An 18,439-nucleotide genomic window follows, 5' to 3' on the forward strand; every position below is an offset into this window, starting at 1 on the left:
GAAATATTATACATAAATCCTATAACGAGAAGAACAGATCATAACAAATATTTTGTACAGATAAGAGCCAGGTGTTAACAGATAAATATAAGCCTTAAATAACAAAATTCTTTTACATTTATATCTCACTTAAATTTCTAGAAAGTCTATAGATAATTTTTATCATATTTATATCATTCATATGTAAGAAAAGTTTGATTTAGGTGTTTTGGCGATCAGTCTTGGTAAGAAATATTAACATATACATAAATCCTATGACAAGAAGAACAGATCATAACAACAAATAAGAACCAGATGTTAAAAGATAAACCTTAAACAAAAACATTTTTTTACATTTATATTACACTTAAACTTCTAGAAAGTCTATAGATAATTTATATCACAAACTATATCCCTTCCATTTGATAGCTAGAAAAGATACATTTAGGTATTTCGGCGATCAGTCTTGATGAGAAATACTACAATATAATATAGAATTGCATATATAGCTGTGTCTGCGTCGAAAGGTTAAAATCCTCTGCAGTCGCTAGACAAATAAACAAGCTCATAAAAAGCAACAATAATAATAACAACATAAGTAGTATAGCTAGCAGATATAAAGAACGCAAAGAAAGCAAATAGAAGAACTACTCGTTGAATCGCAAAAAAAAAATAATACAAAAACAAAACAGAAAAACAAAATTTGCATTGCTGACGCACTTTTCTTATTTTTCGCTCTTTTCACTCTGTCCATCTCTCTCTCTTTCTCCCTCTTTCTTTCAATCACTTGGCCTGTTGTTTGTTTTGACGGAAATCTGTTATTAAAAAGAACAAAAAAAAATAAACCTAAAATCGAATGATCTAATGGCCAATACGACCGCATTGTGTAGCACACGTCGACTGACGGCTAAAGACCGATTGGGTAATTAAGTGGGTCGACTGCGACTACGACTGCGACTACGAATATGGTAAATGCCAAAATTTCGCCGTAAATTTCTCTGCTTTTAATGTACCGAATCAGGCGAATATCTCGTGGATTTCAATACTACCAGAGTACATAAAAAGCTACTATATAATTACTACAAGATATTATTGGATGTCATTGTTACTGCAAAATAATATTGAGATAAAATAATAATAATGATGTCACACAGAGACGTCTAGCTTAAAATAACAAATACTTCTTTTACACTCGGTTAATGGGATAATATAAATTTCGTTTTTATTGTTTACTCCTTTGTTATTTATTTTTTAAAATTTTTTAAGACCACTGTAAGCTTTCGACATGGAGAAGGAAAGAAAAGTAATATGAACTATTTTAAATACACTAATATTAAAGTAATGAAAACGTTAAAGTAAAATAATATAATAAAAAAAATATAATATTTTAGTACGTAAAATAAAATTTAAGAATAAGAAATTCAAGTCCGATAAATTTGAGTTGGGTCATTGTGTATCTATGTTTTTGATTCGGCTACTATCATTACATCCCTGAAAAGAAAAGCAATTTCCCCAAAATAAACGTGGTTCTTATTTGTATATTGAAGTTCCCTTCGACCGCTTCACGGGGGGCATCACAGAATATATGTTTGTGAATTTCATAATGATAACTCATATAGTACAATTTACCTATGCTTTCAACAGCGGGGGACACTTGTGGCAATCGAGTCCCAAAAACTGTTGAAGATGCTGTAGATGAGAAAAATAAATATGTATGTACTATATATGATGTAGCTGGTCCCTTGCCAAAATTATAATTACCTGACATTGCGCACCGTGGGGGACGCTGAGCATCTGGAAATGAGTCTATGATATAGACTCGTTTGTTAGTTGGGTTGGCTGACCCCACGCGGCGTTCATCATAATTTCGCTTTTGCATTTGAACGAATTTTCCAATCACATACTTGAGTTGTTTGTGTGTATACATAATTGCAAAATACATACATACATACATATATGGTTTGAATACGAGTTTATTTTGTATCTTTGAGATACAATTTGTTGTTTACATTCGGATCATTCGGTCAGACCACATGCACGTCAATTGCACTCGTCTGCCTCGAAGTGTTATAGGTAATTTCCATCTCAAACGAATCGGACTTCTGTTGTTGCCATGCGACCACAAAAACAATTTGTTGTTATTGTCGCACAGTGGGGCGAATCACGCAAATCGCGTGGCACAATTTGGGTGATTTTTATTGGGTCTAAAAAGAAAGTACATTATATGTGCTGACATCCACAAAAGCTTTTGTTTGTCAAGAAGCTTTAATGTGCTTATAAAAGCTGCATTGCCATTAATTATAGTTTAAAGACTGCTGATATTGAGTATATGCTTTTCTCTATATTCATGTTAGATCTCAAATAAAACTATAGCCGAAACTTGCGGCATTTAAATGATTATTAACACCTGCTTAAAATAATTTAATTTGCTTGCAAAAGTTTATGGTCTATTTGGTGTGCTTAAGGCTTTCAGCTTTTGAGATCAGTCTTTGTCATTTATTTTGTGCCATTGTTGTGAGTGCTCTACCAACCGAACGAATAGTTGACGTTTGACAATGCCTTTATTTATGGCTGATTTTCGAAAACAAATAAATTTCGCATGAATTCTGTCTGGGGGTTTGTTTTAGCCATTATTCGATTATTTTGTTGGCCCCAAAACTGATTTTGGTTTTCGGGCGCTGTAAAACTTTTCATTTATGCCAACTCAAGACAAATTTCAATGTTTTCCGATTCGCTTTTTCAAGGTCGCTGAACAAAAACAAATGACAAACTGACTGACTGACTGACTGAGTGACAGATAGATACTATCTACTATATGGTTCGATCAACCTTAATCCCATACAAATTGTGGTAGAGGGTAAGAACTTTTGGGGGCTTATGGCACGCGCCCCTAAATGAATAGCAAGTACAAGAAAATGTTCATGTCCGGCCCCGTGTTGACGTCAGCAGAGTATAGCGCACGTCGGACGCGAGTTAAGAAAGAAAAATACGAATTTTAAATAAATAAACTAAGGGGGAACCAAAAACCGAAAATCAATTTGTCTGCGAGTTGTCGTTTCTGTTAGGAAATCTCTCAAAAGCGTGGCAAAAGGGAGCCAAAATGTTGTTTAACAGAAGATAGAGGGGAGATAGAGAACAGCAAGAGAGGGCAGCCAATGGAGCCAATTCGTTTATTTGGCACTATTCAATATTTGTTTAAGAACTCAATGCGATTCGCGGATTCTCATGTGCGATAAGCGCAAATCGTCAATAAATACATTTATGTTATGCCCTGCGAATTGGGTACATCAATTAAATTAGTCATTATGAGTTCATAAAAGCAACTCTGTAGAAACAGTTTTAAATGTTGGTTGCTTGCTTAATATAAAGAAAATAAAGTCTTCATAATCAATTGTATTGCCCGTTTTTTGTTTAGTTCTAGTTTTCATAGTAGTAGGAATAATTCTTTGGCTACTTACTTTAGATACTTGTATTTGTAGTAGAAATACAAATATTTTGTATTTCATTTAATTTTGTCTAATTCTAGAATTTGGTGAGCTCCTTCCTCAATAGTTTAAAGTGTTTATTGTTTAGTTAGAGTATTTCAAGTTTGTTAGGTTTCTCGTTTAGTCGCCTCGTTCCATGCGCGTTCATTTTTGTTTTTATTTTGACAATTTGATTTATAACCTTGGCCAACAACAAGTAAACAAAGTGCGAGGCGTATTGGTTTGTTGTCATAAGCAATATTTATTTAGTTTCTATTTCTATGATTTTAATGAAAAAGCTTCTTCGCATATTTCGTATATTTAAATACGTAAAGTCAATATTTGTGGCCATAAATCAAAAACGAGCAGCTGCGATTCACACACACACACACACACACACACACACACACAGAGAGGCAAATCCAAATAAATACTCGCAGTACAACAGAATTCTATTTCATTTTATTCTCTGCTATTATTATTGTATTTTATTCTATTCTACTTTCTCTCTGCTCGGTCGCTGCTTTGCATTTGTTCTGGTCTGAAAAGTACTTTGCCTAATTTTACAGTTTGCTGTGTCACCGCAGACAGTTTCTATATTGCCCCTTGCGGCAGGTGGAATGGGTGGGATTTATGGCTTTAACCCTTTTACATACAGATGACAGCTTTCTTTTGTGGTCGACAAAATGTTTGAAATTAAATTTGCTTTTCAATTTTACATATTAATAAAACGACTTCAAACTATCCCGCACCATTTACAAATTTATCAACTTCCAGCCTGTGCGATTGTGTAATGCATAAATTTAGAAAGAATTTTTATTATGCAAGTCATGTTATGAATATTTAATGTTGTTGCACTTATATTTTAATTATGGCAAATTAAATATGACAGATGAAATTAATGGAAGCGCTCTTTAATATGAGATCATTAATCAAAAATGCAAGTTCTTGACGGAAGTCAAGCAGATCAGGCCATAAAAAGTTCTATATATACACGCTCTATATATTTTCTGTTGGCCTGGTAAGTCAGCTTATCTGCTGACAAGACCTGTTTAGCTACTTTATTCGCTGTGTCACTTAAAGGGAATATAATTCAAACAATTTGCAAAACAATGTGTTGTAGCATTCAATAGCAAAGTTTATTAATGAGCTATTTGAATTGACGTTTTAATTTTACTTAGTTATATTGACAAAAGTATGAAAGCCATTGTCGTGTGTTCTCTGTGAGATAGCCATTTGACTAAAAGCAAAACAGTGCGGTGTTATTCTTAAAATATACCGTGTAATATACCATAAAATACTGAAAATACACATGACCATTTTTGGTAATATATCATAAAGGTCAAAATATACCAGATTGTCAGCCAAAGCAGCTAAGACCTCAATGCACTAGGCGTAATTTTCCATATACAATTTTTTCTTAAATAACTTGCTAAATTTTCATCTGATTACAACCAAGCCTTCAAGAACCATAAATACTACTGTTATTATTGTCAATATTTTTGTTTTTATTTATATTTAGAGCCAATAATAAAGTGTGTCCAGATGTCATAACTTTAAAAAAAAACTTAATCGATTGTAATATTGTCATGTTTAATATATCTTCAAAATATTATAGTTATTACTTTTGGTTTGCAATATAGTCAAATTATAGACAGTGTATTTACCCCAAGCAAATTGATAAGTTAAAGTGATAATTACCTATAGCTACAGCTATGCAGGTCCCCAATCGAGAATGCCGTTGAACTCGGCATCGGGAAGAGCTTCAACCGCCCCCCAGATAATCAGCCAGACTTACAATCAGCTGACCCATAGGGTCTAAGACCCAAATTGATTCGTGAATATGCAAAATTATACGTGTTATTTATGACTGATAAATGTGTATTTTCGACCGATCCGAACGAGTAATGAGCAGCACTAGGATGATAAGCCAGGGTATAAAAACCCTGCAGCGCCAGCAATCGATATGCAGTTGCCTTCTGGTTGGCAAATCCCAAGACTCAAGTGCAAATCGCGACTTTCTCTCTCTTGTATTGCAAGTTAAGCAATTCAAAGTTCTTAATCATGGGCAAACTTCTGTTACTTGTGGCTTGTGTGCTTGGCACAGCTGTCGCTGGTCGCATTCCCATCAGTGTCCTGCAGGAGCAGAACACGCGTCCATCTCTCATGAATCTGATTGGTCTCCGCTGGCAGATAATACCGCGCAGTGGCCTGGAGCAGATGGAGAATCGCTTTATGCGTCCCGTGGAGCAACAGCAGCGTTACGATCAGGGCGAGGACATTGAATCGGAGCTGGAGCAGCGCTACAATCGTGTGCCCCTTACTCGCGATGTCATTGAGCAGCGCGTTGATCAAGCTCTGCCCTCGGCCGATGTGAACAGCGATCGCCTGTTGCATGTGGGTCGTCGTCGTCAACAGCAGCTGGAGCAGCGCAACAGCGAGCCCAACGACTACGAGCGTGTCATGCGCTTCAACAGACGTCGCCTCAATCAGCAGCAGCAGGAGGATGAGGAAATGATGCCACTTCGTGTGAACCGCATTGGAGAAGGACGTCGTGTGGGTCCCATGTCCGAGGAGGCCATTGTCCAACTGATTCGTCGTGACAACCGTCTTTCGGATCTCAGTGATCAGGAGATCATTGAGATGCTGCGTCGCCAGCGTCAGGGACGTAGCCAGGAGCAAGTCGAGGACAGTCTGCAGAGTCTGCGTCGGGATGACGAGCGTCTGGTGCACATCAACAGACGTCGCATGCAGCAGGGCGAGCAAGACGATGAGCAGGTGATGCCTCTGCGTGTTGGACGCATTGGTGAGGGACGCCGTGTGGAGCAGCGCGAGGAGAAACGTCGTGACAACCAGCAGCAAGGTGAGGGTCGTCGTGGCAGCCGGCAGCAGGAACAGGAGGAGGGACGTCGTGGCATTCAGCGGGAGCAACAGGAGCAAGGGCAGGTCAACCAGGGGCAAGTGAGATACAACCAGGAACAGGAGCAGCGTCGGGAGCAGTACAACCAGCAGCAAGTGAGATACAACCAGCAACAGGAGCAGCGTCGGGAGCAGTACAACCAAAAGCAAGTGAGGTACAACCAGCAGCTGCAGGGTCGGGAGCAAGTCTACCAGGACCAGCAGCTCGTTGGCGGCAACTCACTGGACAATCTGGAGAGCGTGCGTCGCGATGACGAGCGTCTGGTGCACATCAACCGCCGTCGCTTGGTGCAGGACGAGATGTCGCCACGTCGCATTGGTCGCATCGGCGAAGGACGACGTGTGGGTGATGTAAATGCCATGACCGAGCAGGACATTCTTCAGTTTATTCGCAGGGACAACCGACTGACGAACCTGAGCGATGACGAGATCATTGAGATGCTGCGCCGCAATCGCCAGCGTAAGGTGGACAGTCGCCAGGAGCAGCGTGTCGGGGTTGAACGTGACCAGGATGATGACTTCGAGCGTCTGCAAAGTCTGCGCCGCGACGACGAACGTCTCGTTTATGTGAACAGACGTCGCGTTGAGCAGAGCCAGGATGATGAGTCGATGCCACAACGCATTGGTCGCATTGGCAATGTGAATGGCATGTCTGAGCAGGATATTCTGCAGTTCGTACGCAGGGATAATCGCTTCAGCGGCGCCAGCGATGAGCAGATCATTGAGATGCTGCGTCGCCAGCAAAACGCTGGAGAGCGTGTTCAGCAGGTTGAGGACAATGACGACAGCCTGGAGAGTGTGCGTCGCGATGATGAGCGTCTGGTGCACATCAACAGACGTCGCCTGGGTCAGACCTACTAATCAGCTAGTCCAATTGATGATGTGGAAAATGCTAACGAAAATGCCTATGTAATAATTTTCATTTAATCGGGGGATGTTAAATGAATCTCCATAATAAACTCTGCAATCGATGCAAAAATGCATTAACGAAAAGCACACAATTGTTTTTTGTTTGTCGGCGATTTTGATCTTGCAATATTGATTTACAGTGTAAGGCTGGAAGTATTGTAATTGAAATATTTCGTTGCTTTTCGACAGCTTCACCGATTGATATCTTTTCAATCATTCACAGTCAATTTATAGCATACGATTCAACCGAAAAAATTAAAATAAAATAAATCAATGGCAAGACAATAAATTCAAATGAAAAATTAAATAAATAACATAACGACATGCAAAATTGAGACGATCGATGGATCGTTGAACCTTCGATTTATCAATTGAAACACAAAATTAATTTCAGCATTTTTAAACAACAGCAAAATCTGTTGTTAACTTGGCCAGTAAAATCAAGGCCAATGGAAGTTCCGTAAGTGCCAAGAATCCAAGCCAATTTGTTAAGATCATTTTGGGCTTTTCCGTTTGCGCCATAACACACAGAACTGTGTATAAATTATTATAAATACTACGAGTGTAGAGCCGTCGAAATTTATAAAGAATTCGAAAAGTCGACTTGAGATTTCCGATAAATTCTCACAAACATTCGAAATACGGGAAAAACAATCATTTTTCCATCAGTACCACAACAAAACTAAACGAAGGCCGCAAAAGTGAATACAAAAACTTTGTTTATTGAAAAAGATCTAGCCACAAATTTATGTCTGAAATAGAAATGTAAAAAATAAATACTTTTCTTTGGAACTTGTGCGAATAATTGAAGAAATGGTTTCAACAAATTTAATTGAAGATTATGCACATCTTATTTCATTTTTGTAGAACAGTAGAATATGAAAAATATATTGGTAGACATCGTAGAATTAAAGTATTTTATTTAGAATTATTCGGTGTTCAACATTCCTAAACAAAAGAAAGATATTCCCAAGAATCAGAAATATATGAGCCTATATTATGTAGAATGGTTCCTAAGTATTCTGTTTATCATTTGTGCAAATTTATTTTTGGCACACAAAGACGGCCGGCAGGTGGCGCCTCACAGTGGGCGTTAGGTGAATGGCCGCGCGCGAATGATTCGTAATCATATAATTTTCATTGAGGAATTGCTATATGCATCGGATTATTCACTTGATATGCGTGTATACTATAGAGTGTATAGATTCGTTAGGCAAACAACAATAAATAAGAGGACTTGGAATTCGCATAAATCTGCAGTGAATCGTATTATGTGGGCGTTAATATTACCCATTAAAGCACAGCCACATGGAAATGCATTCAATAAAGAAAAGTGGGAAATTCTTCACTTATATTTTCAAAGAAATTTTGCAAAACTGCTTGAAGACGTATTTTTGCTTGGTAATCTGAAGGCAAGGTATAAGTTGCTGTAAGATTACAAAGTGGATAAATTAATGTAGGTGGAGAAATAATAATATATTTATTAGTGTTCATCACAAAGTTTTTATTTGGGAATAATTTCATTTGACATCAAGCATCTACATCAATCGAAATTCAATTTGCGAAACGATCCATCGACACCAAAGATGCTATCGTAATCGTTGCATCGACCTCCGGGTCGCAACTTTTCATCCACCCCATAGTTGGACTCTTCCTTTAGGTACTGCTGGCATTCTACAAAGGTGCTCCACGCGGACTCCTTCAGCTCCTCAATGGTGCCCTGCTCCCCACCCAAATGTGTGGGCAGATACCGTTGGGGTATATGCTCATACAGCGACTCCAGATTGCTGCCATGCACCGACAACTGCAAGAGACGAAATAGAAGGGAAACAGTAAAAGAATTCTTAGTATGAGATGACGGCAATTACGCGCTCCTGTTGTTTGGCTGACATCGCCGATCGCAGTAAGTTGAAGCTCATCTCAAAGGCAGGATTTGTGTGGATCATGTGAGTGCCTTTGTCCCGCACAGGCATCGCATCCTCGGCGAATCTAGCCATCTTCTTAATTACACTTGGCGTCATTTGCAACAGATGCGATGCCGTATAATCGCTAAAATCCAACAACACAACATAGCCATGGATAACAGCATGATCATCGAACTGTATGCTGAGGGCATTTAATGCATTTGATATGGCCATTATCTCCTCAAAGGTGTATTTATCGGCCGGATAGCAGCCTGGGCGCACATAGATCACTCGGGGACCATCATCGTGCAAGGGAATTGGCAAACGAAGTCCCACGCTAGATAATTCAATGAACGCAATTACGTGTGTTAATAAACAGCTTTGTGATCAGTGTGAACTTCTAACTAATGTACGATCAAGTAAAGCTATTGGCTATTGCTTCAGCTGAAGCTGTTGTTAGGTATCAATTAAGGCAATATTCAAAATTCGAATACAAGATAAAGTTAACGTTTGTTGTGCTTTGTCTGAAGAAATGGAAATTCATCAAATGATTAGGTAAAGCAAAATAAGTTGTCATGAGTTGAGCAGAAGCATTTAATTGTTATCACTTTATTAGAAAAAACAGTCTTTATTTCTAAAATGGCAAACTTTTCATAGTCTCTTTATATCGCGATTTAAGATAATTAGATTGAGCATTTTAAAAACATCACATTATTGAAAAACTAAATGCTGTATTCTATGTTTTGTGTACAAGCTTCAGCTGCGTAATTCAGAACAACAAACTTAATATATGTATATAGTTGGGATGTGCGTAATGCTTAAGATTTTTTTCGATGGGTACGAATTTATATATTATTTATAATGCCTGACCATAATATAAATAGATTTCGGAGAGAGGCTTTGCGCAATAAGTAAGAGAGGCAACACTCTATCTAAAGATTGAGAAACAAAAACACGGCGCTCAACTCAACTCATGCAGATTCTATTATTAATAAATAATATAATCATTGTATATAAATCTACATACAGTGAAGACTCCCTTCTTGGGAAACTCAAGAGAAACGAGTGTCGGTTTGAGAGAATAAAATAAAATAAGTCAACTCCAAGCTTGCAAAAATATTAGCATAAAAAGGTTTCAGCTAAGGGAGTTTCCACTTTACTTTAAACCTTCAAAAATACTTCTATATGCCAGCCAAAGTCATTTTTGTATGTCATAGGTTATCTTACCCGACTTTAAAAATAGACATCTTCAATTTTCAATGTCAACATGCAATGTTCTCTATTGTGATTAGTACATAAAAGAGAATTCGCGATCGCTCATTTATGTACAAATGACAACATTTTAAACATATTCAATTTAAATTTAATTCTGTCTCATTTAGTTCCATTTTAAGCGGGATCTAGTGCAGTTGCCAAATTTAAGATGAGACGAATTATAATAAATCTAATTGTGATACTCTTACTACATCAAATTTCAAGTGCCGCAGCTCTTGAAGACGAGGTGAGAGACAACATTAAATATGTTTGTAATATCAGTGCTACAATTCGATTATTCTTTATCATTTCCAGACTTCTGAGTTGAACAGAGAAATGCTAAAACAATGCGGCACAATGTTAGCCTCTTTGCGACAAGTGAGGGCAGAGTTAGAAACAAGCGAAGCGAAAGATACAATCATTAGGGAGTTAAGAGACAAGTTAGTTCAGCAGGAAATGAATGAGGCATTGATAAAAGAATTACGAAGAGAAATCGATTTTCAAAAAAGAATTGATTCTTGTAGCCTTTCTATAAATTCAAAATTAATTGAGAATTATACAAAATGCAGGGACGAATTAGAAAATAAATCCATTATGTTAGAACTAACAGATGCTGAAATGGAACACCTAAATTCTAGTCTGACAGCAAAGCAAAAACAAATTGATAGAATCAATATCAGCAAAAATACTTTAGAATTGAAACTAAAAGGTCATAAAAACAAAATACATGAAGCTAATAACAATCTACAATTGTGTCAAATTGAAGTTGAGAAATCTAGTAAATTGCATTCTCAGGAACAAGCTATTGACCAACTACCAATAAAATCAAAACTCATTGAGGAATGCGAACGTGATTTAACAGAGAAATCCAACAAATTAGAGATTTGCGAGCTTCAATTAACGAAACTAAATTCTAGTCTTATTGAAAAGGACGAAAGTATTTCAAGATATAATGCAGAGATCCACAGTGTGATAGAAAATCAAAAAAAAGTTCAGCTCCAATTAGTGGAAAGCCAGATTAAGTTACTAAAGAAACAACAAGATAATAAGTTCTGCCATTCACAAAATTATATGTTAAATAGAACAATACACAATAATACTCCAGCAAATTGCACTGGCAAGATCGAGGTTCCCGGCGTTGGTTTTATTGATGTTGTGTGTGATAATCAGTCAGCTGGGCCAGGTTGGTTTGTTATATATCAGCGAATTCGGAGAGTGCCTCGTTTAGATAGAGACTGGGCCACCTATCGCGAAGGATTTGGTTCAATGCACGACTATTTTTTCTTCGGATTGGAGAAAATCTATCTTCTAACGAGCTCACTACACCACGAGCTTTATGTGCATCTGGTTGCTTTGAATGGCTCAACATTTTACGCACACTATGACGATTTTAAAATATCTGATGAGAGCAACGGATACGCGCTGAGCTTGGGTGAATGGCATGGAAACGAAGACAATCTATTCAGCTACCATGAAGGCATGAAATTCTCAACACACGATCGAAACAATAACAAATATGATCCTAGGAATTGTGCGTCTGATCTCGCTAATGGATGGTGGTATAAGGATTGCGGTATTTGGTAAATATTTTAAATGAACACTTAATAATGAATTGTATATAACCAATTATATTTTTATATTTTTCATGCAGTGACTTTAATGGACTATTTATACGTAATCAACACTGCGACTTCAATGTCAAGGAAGTAAAGATGCTTATACGCCCCAAGCAATAGATGAACATTTATTGATAATCAAAACATGTAAATTGCAAATTGGGATCTTGAATATTGAATAAAATGCATTGCGCTATTTTTGCTTTAGGCTTTGTATTATTAAATTAGTTCAAGGTTTAGCTCAACTTATGATGTTTTGAGAATAAATTGTTCTTCTTGGATTTGTCAATGTCATTATGACAATTTTCGCAAGGCCACTCGGTACCTTAGAGACAAACAGTGACAACAGCATTTCGCTGATAAGCGGCTGAGACTCGAGAGCGACTTAGCATTGATATTCGTAGACGGAAATTGTACTCTTCAGCGGTCACTAAGCTCTACAGATTGCTAAAATTATGTCATAGAAGAGAGCCATCAAATTCTAGCTAGCATATATTGCTCTCTACATATTGTGGAAGTTGCTCAAGTGTCGCTTATTCTCATCTGTTACTCTCGTATATTATGTAGTAGACTATAATATAAATGCGTTAGTCTATAGTCTTGAATATAAACAAATGTAATATTTCGAAATAAATCAAACAACAACGATTTAGTCGAAAATGATCGGTTGCAAGATTGAAATCGTAAGATGTTCATAATACTTTTTATGATTGCTAAAAATTATCATGATCTTAGTAAACAAATTAGTACACCAAAATATTCATAATATACTGCACTGAAAATATACCATTAAGAACAAAATATACTAGCTTTTACAATTAGTACCCTATAGCTGCTGCAATGCGCTCAATTGACATACCGGCGATCGGCGATCATACCCGACTATAAAATAATGATTTCTAAATAGACACCGCTCAAGGTTAAACTTATGGTAATCTTTGCTGCAATTCAAACCATATATTATATAATGGTATATACGGTGAAAACTCTCTCGCAATTTGCACTTTACGGAATTTTCGATTCATATTATATTATAAACAAAATACATGGTTCAGCTCAGCTTTTAATGTTTTGTCCTTGAATTTGAAAATAACATCACGCTGATCATTTTTTCAAGGCCACTCGGTACCTTAGAAACAAACAGTGGCGTCAGAATTGTCGTGATAAGCGGCTGAGAGTCGAGAGCGACTTAGCATTGATATTCGCAGATGGAAATTGTACTCTTTAGCTGTCGGTTAGCTGTAGAGATTGCTAAAATTTGTTGAAGAAGAGAGTCTTCATATTCCAGCTAGCATATACTTATGTATTACTCTCTGCCTAGTGTCCATGTGACATATAAAAATTGCACAAGCATCGCTTATTCTCATCTATTACTCGCTCCTATTATTTAGTACATAATAATATATAATCGTATACTATACGTTAGCTGTTTATAAGAGCTTTAAAGTCTAGAATATAAATAATTCGAAATATATAAAAAAAAACAACGATCTGGTCGAGAATGATCGATTGCAAGATACCCAGTTCCTATGGAAAGTTGTAAGTACAAATGTCACACATAAATTAATGAAGCCACAGTCTGGTTTGCTCGACTGTGAGTTACCCTCTAAACATTTTTGATAAAAGCAAACCAGAGCAAATACGTTATTATTGGTCAAATTCATTAGTACACTCAAAAATTAAAAAATATATAAAAATATAAATATGTAGTATAACGGCATGCTATTGCACTGAATATATAACAAAAGGAACGAAATACACCAGATTTTACAATTACAATAATACCCGACAGCTGCAATTGCTCAATTGACATACCATCTTTATCTGGAAAGGCATTATGCATCTTTTGGCGATCATACCCGACTATAATATTATATTTTCTATATAGACAGCGCTCAATGTCAAACTTATTCTAATTTTTGCTGTATTTCGGACTTTATTCTATTATCAATATATAGAGTGATCAATGTATACAATGGTAATCAATGTATTTCAATGATACAGTGAAACCTCTCTTGGTAAAACATTGCAGTCTATCACTTGGGGAGTTGTCAGGCTGAAATAATACTTTACGCTGTAAAGTAAACCAAAATTCATGTTTTAAGTTTTGACTAACTAAACTGTTAGTATTCGTACCATAAAGTGTTCGTTAAAGTGAGTTTTAATTGTACTTTATATAGTCAAAAATAAGTATTAGACAATAAATTCAGCAGCTTTAATGGCACACATATTCATTTTCGATTTAATTCTGTCTCATTTAGTTACGTTTTATACTGGATGCGGTGCGGTTGCCAAAATCAAAATGACACGAATTATAATAAATCTAATTGTGATACTCTTATCACAACAATTCTATGCTGCTGCAGCTTTTGGTGACGAGGTGAGACACAACATTAAATGTGTAATGTGTAAAGTGAGTGCTAAAAGTAAATATTCTTTATATTCGCCAGACTTGTGAACTGAACCGAGAAATGGAACAACAATGTCGCAGTTATACCTACTCCGTTGTTAAGCCTATGCTAGATTACTTGCGCCAAGTGAGCGAAGATTTAATGGAAAGTGAATCGAAGGATAGAATCATTAAGGAGTTGAGAGAAAAGTTAGTTCAGCAGGAAATGAATGAGGCCTTGATAAAAGAATTACGATCTGAAATCGATTTTCAAAAGAGAATAGATAGTTTATCTAGAAATTCAAAATTAATTGAGAACTATGCAAATTGCAAGGACGAATTAACGAGTAAATCCATTAAATTGGAAATATTAGATGCTCAGCTGATCAATTTGAATTCTAAAGAAATTACAAAGATTGATATCAGCAAGCATGATAAGTCAGAAATTGAAGATCTTAAAGTAACAATAGTAGATAAATCTAAGAAACTGGAAGTTTGTGAGGTTCAATTAATGAAGCTAAACGCTAGTCTTATTGAAAAGGATAAAAGTATTTCGATATACAATGCTACGATCGATAAGTTAGAAGCTCAAAAAGAAATTGAGTTACTATTTATGAAGAGTGAGTTACTACGCAAAGAAAATGATCAGCAAATGTGTCAAGCAGAAATTGACAAATTAAATAAAACAGTATATAATAATATTTCGTCGAGTTGCTTTCCCTATGCGGAATATCCCGGAGTTTTTGGAGTTGGTTTCATCAATGTTCTATGCAATAGTCAGATAGCTGGACCTGGTTGGATAGTCATACAACAGCGAGTTGGCGGGAATGAGAGTTTCCATAGGGATTGGGCCACCTATCGCGAAGGCTTCGGTTCCATGGATAGCGATTTTTTCCTTGGATTGGAGAAAATCCATCGTCTGACGAACTTGCGCCGCCATGAGTTGTATCTGCACTTGGTTACAGGAGATGACAACAAATTCTACGCCCGTTACGACGATTTTAAAATATCTGATGAACACACTGGATATGCACTGAGCTTGGGTGAATTTGAAGGAAACGTTGAGAATATTTTCAGCCACTATGAGCATCTGAAATTTACAACATTCGACAACGACAATGATCACCATTCAATTATCAATTGTGCTGCTGTATTTAAAGCTGGCTGGTGGTACAATGAATGTTCTGATGGGTAAATATTTCAAATAGAATTTCACGCATGATTGATTATTATTAATCATTATTACTTTTCTTATACAGTAACTTGAATGCTATGTATGTCGATCTAGGATCGTCCATATTTTATCTTAAAGAAGTTAAGATGCTTATACGCCCCAAGTTGTAGGGGAAACATTCAAATAAAGATAATTTAAAAATTGTAATTTGTGAATATTATTTATTTAACGTTTACTGTTTATCTGTCACTTACCCCAATTTTAGTATATCGTGGATACGTTTGTTGTCCACATCACGTATAGTATAAAACTCTGGAAATTGCGTGCGCAGCGTATAGTATTTATCTAGCTTGGATTTGGCTTTTTCCAGGCTGAATTTGCAGCCGCGTAGAAAAGAAACCAGGAACTGATCATCACTGCGCGATCGAATATGTGCCTGTTGCTTTAGCCAAGTGCGTAGAGCCAAAATATCAGCATCGAGACGATCGGGATCCTCATTTAACTCCTCGATTGCTGTGCGCTGCAAAACTGGCCGATAGAGGGCGTATTTCGGGCATCTTGTAAGCGTTGTTGTTGTCTGGTAGAGGCAACTTTGTTGTTTGCTTTCAGCGATCGCACTAAATTTAACATGTTTATTAGCAACTCGATAATCCACTCAGCTGTTTGACGATCCAGTAATCGAAACCGATAAGATAAGCCCGATTAAAAGATAATTATAATTAAACAGAGATTATTCGCGGTTTTCGTGATAAGATTGTCGAAATTTGCAAGTCCATCGTAATCCTACAAAGTTGTATACCTCAACAAATAAAGCGTGTGCTTATTATAGAATTTTCTATTTTATTAATTTTACTTTTCTTGTGTTTGGTACAGAGAATTTTTATTTTAATTAAAAAATTAAAAATTTACAGGGTATTTTCCAGTCGACCTCACACCTTTAGTCATCTGTGCATCAATGCTCAACACGAACTTTGATGTTTTGTTATCTTTATGCTCTTGTTTGTTGTTTCGCCATGGTAATTGTAGTTGTTGCTTTTGCGAGTTATCTGCGAATGTGTGGCGCACACAGAGATAGAGCGAGATGGCGACACAGAGACAGAGCGACACTCACTTAAAAGCTCACGTACACATACACATCCACACCCACACATACACATAAGCACGGGCACATGAAACATCATACATACATATGTATGTACATACATGCATAAGTAGAAATACAATTGGATTGTGCTGTGGCAGACATATTGGCACCAAGCAGGCGACAAAAAGCAAAGTGCAAAAACAAATGCGAGTGTATGTGAACATACATACATACATACGTACATACTTATGTGTATATGGACATGCATAACAAAAGGCAAAGCTTCTAAAGATGCTCCACTCTCTGCCTCTGGCGTCCCTCGCTCTCTCTCTCTCTTGCCTATTCGTCTACCACGTATGCTGTCAGTTTCATTTCGTCTTTGGCTGCCTCTCATGCCTCCCCTGCGACCCCTGTGCCACACGTCGCAGACTATCAATTTTAATGCATGTCGCCTTTCGTGCCAAAATAAAAAAATAAAAAATACGACAAAATAAACAAACAAACAAAAAGCATATGACAAGAGTCGTCGCTGCCACGTTGCAGCTGCAGCTGCAGTCGACGTTTAAGTAGCGATGCTGTCTTTTGATGATATTGACAACGTACATAAATGTGCACAAATACATACACGACATATATGTACACATCAGTGCATACATATCTATTGCCTCTTCAGCTGTTATTCGCATTGACCTTCAACACATTTTATTGATACAAACATGTGAACTCATATACATATGTATGTGAATACATACAGATGCATTTGTGCACACATCCTCATACATTTGCATGTCAACATTTAACATTAACTAAGGGTGACTACGTCAAGTAGTTCAGCGGGTTATCTGTTGTTGAAAGATTGCTGAATAAGTAAATAATAATTTATTGTATTTCACAAGTTTTACTATTCTTTCGTGACATTCAATAAAAAATAAATAACTTTAATGAGAGATTTAATTTCAGTTTTTGTTTGATAGGGCATAACATCTAGTATACACATACATATGCAAAGCATCTGAAAGACATTCTGATTTTTTGATGCCTCTTCTGACATTTTGCAGCTTGAATGGAAAAGTTTCTGAAAAGAAATACGAAAAGAAGAAGAAGAAAAAAAAACGAAATGTAAAAAATGATAAATACGAGGCAAAGTCAGCAGGCAGAACATGTTCAAGTGACACCCGAAAGTGCTCGAATACATCAGAACCACAAATACCCAAAGCACATTTTGAATTTCTACATATCATACTCGCACTCGTAAGAATGTACAAATGTCTATTCTATACTCCTCACAATTTAGTTTTTGCTCTCTCTCTCTCTCTCTTTCTGCTCCAATCGGAAATGTGTGATTCTTTCTCTACTATGTTCATACCCTAACTTTCTGGATGAAATGCGGGGTATGCTAAGAGTGATAAAAAGCTCTTCATATTCATAATATGCTTGTGTTGAATTATTCTAAAATATATTACAATATGACGGTATGATTAATTGCCGAAAATGTTCTTCAGCGATTTCAAAGTTTGATTATTAGTAGCTAGTAAATAATTGCTGGGTAACTTCAAGTCAAGCACTCTCAACTGGAGTGTTGTTACTTGTTCTTTTTTGCTCTTACATTCAATTTGAAATGTGTTTTTGTAGATTCCTGTGTTTGCCCATTTGGCGCTGTAAACATGCCACCAACAAATTCGGTATTGTAAACAAATTTGGAACTCTGAAACTGGTACCGCAGTAGATACATATATACAAATGTATA

The 18,439-nt window shown here is 36.7% G+C and overlaps 4 protein-coding genes and 1 long non-coding RNA gene across 6 annotated transcripts in view; 3 read left to right on the forward strand and 2 right to left on the reverse strand.

Annotated features, from left to right (window-relative positions):
• The window catches only part of LOC133845026 (methylenetetrahydrofolate reductase (NADPH)-like), a 144,609-nt gene that overhangs the window by 49,035 nt on the left and 77,135 nt on the right, over nt 1-18,439 (forward strand). Inside the window, exon 4 of one of the 2 annotated variants that reach the window (XM_062279361.1) lies at nt 11,443-11,452. The exons of the other annotated variant lie outside the window; for it this stretch is intronic. The gene's annotated coding sequence lies outside the window, so the exon portion shown is untranslated. Of the gene's footprint in view, nt 1-11,442; nt 11,453-18,439 lie in introns of those variants that run through there. 2 annotated transcript variants of the gene reach the window in all.
• On the reverse strand, nt 1,379-2,205 carry LOC133845572 (uncharacterized). The gene is made up of 3 exons (XR_009894795.1): nt 1,741-2,205; nt 1,609-1,668; nt 1,379-1,470 (listed from the first exon to the last, which is right to left on the reverse strand). It is a non-coding gene; the product is annotated as an uncharacterized LOC133845572 (long non-coding RNA).
• On the forward strand, nt 5,402-7,355 carry LOC133845015 (fat-body protein 1-like). The gene is made up of 2 exons (XM_062279325.1): nt 5,402-6,389; nt 6,444-7,355. The coding sequence occupies exons 1-2, from the start codon at nt 5,508-5,510 to the stop codon at nt 7,221-7,223; spliced, it is 1,662 nt and encodes a 553-aa protein (XP_062135309.1). The 5' UTR covers nt 5,402-5,507; the 3' UTR covers nt 7,224-7,355.
• LOC133846037 (alpha-tocopherol transfer protein-like) lies at nt 8,737-16,553 on the reverse strand. The gene is made up of 4 exons (XM_062280746.1): nt 16,544-16,553; nt 15,863-16,262; nt 9,140-9,512; nt 8,737-9,075 (listed from the first exon to the last, which is right to left on the reverse strand). The coding sequence occupies exons 1-4, from the start codon at nt 16,551-16,553 to the stop codon at nt 8,815-8,817; spliced, it is 1,044 nt and encodes a 347-aa protein (XP_062136730.1). The 3' UTR covers nt 8,737-8,814.
• On the forward strand, nt 11,445-12,252 carry LOC133845032 (angiopoietin-related protein 2-like). The gene is made up of 2 exons (XM_062279369.1): nt 11,445-12,009; nt 12,081-12,252. The coding sequence occupies exons 1-2, from the start codon at nt 11,501-11,503 to the stop codon at nt 12,163-12,165; spliced, it is 594 nt and encodes a 197-aa protein (XP_062135353.1). The 5' UTR covers nt 11,445-11,500; the 3' UTR covers nt 12,166-12,252.

This window comes from Drosophila sulfurigaster, chromosome 3 (genome assembly GCF_023558435.1).
Source record: "Drosophila sulfurigaster albostrigata strain 15112-1811.04 chromosome 3, ASM2355843v2, whole genome shotgun sequence".
In the NCBI taxonomy this organism is placed as follows: domain Eukaryota; kingdom Metazoa; phylum Arthropoda; class Insecta; order Diptera; family Drosophilidae; genus Drosophila; species Drosophila sulfurigaster.

Bases quoted from the DNA above. Each gene is read 5' to 3' on its own strand.
- LOC133846037 (XM_062280746.1), bottom strand. The intron at 9,513-15,862 runs GTAAGTGACAGA...TGAATTATCTAG, and splicing joins CACGATATACTAAAATTGGG to CGTGGGACTTCGTTTGCCAA. The intron at 9,076-9,139 runs GTAATTGCCGTC...CGTCTCTTGCAG, and splicing joins CAGCCAAACAACAGGAGCGC to TTGTCGGTGCATGGCAGCAA.
- LOC133845032 (XM_062279369.1), top strand. From the start codon at position 11,501: ATGTTAAATAGAACAATACACAATAATACTCCAGCAAATTGCACTGGC. The intron at 12,010-12,080 runs GTAAATATTTTA...TTTTTCATGCAG, and splicing joins TATAAGGATTGCGGTATTTG to TGACTTTAATGGACTATTTA.
- LOC133845015 (XM_062279325.1), top strand. From the start codon at position 5,508: ATGGGCAAACTTCTGTTACTTGTGGCTTGTGTGCTTGGCACAGCTGTC. The intron at 6,390-6,443 runs GTCAACCAGGGG...CGTCGGGAGCAG, and splicing joins AGCAACAGGAGCAAGGGCAG to TACAACCAGCAGCAAGTGAG.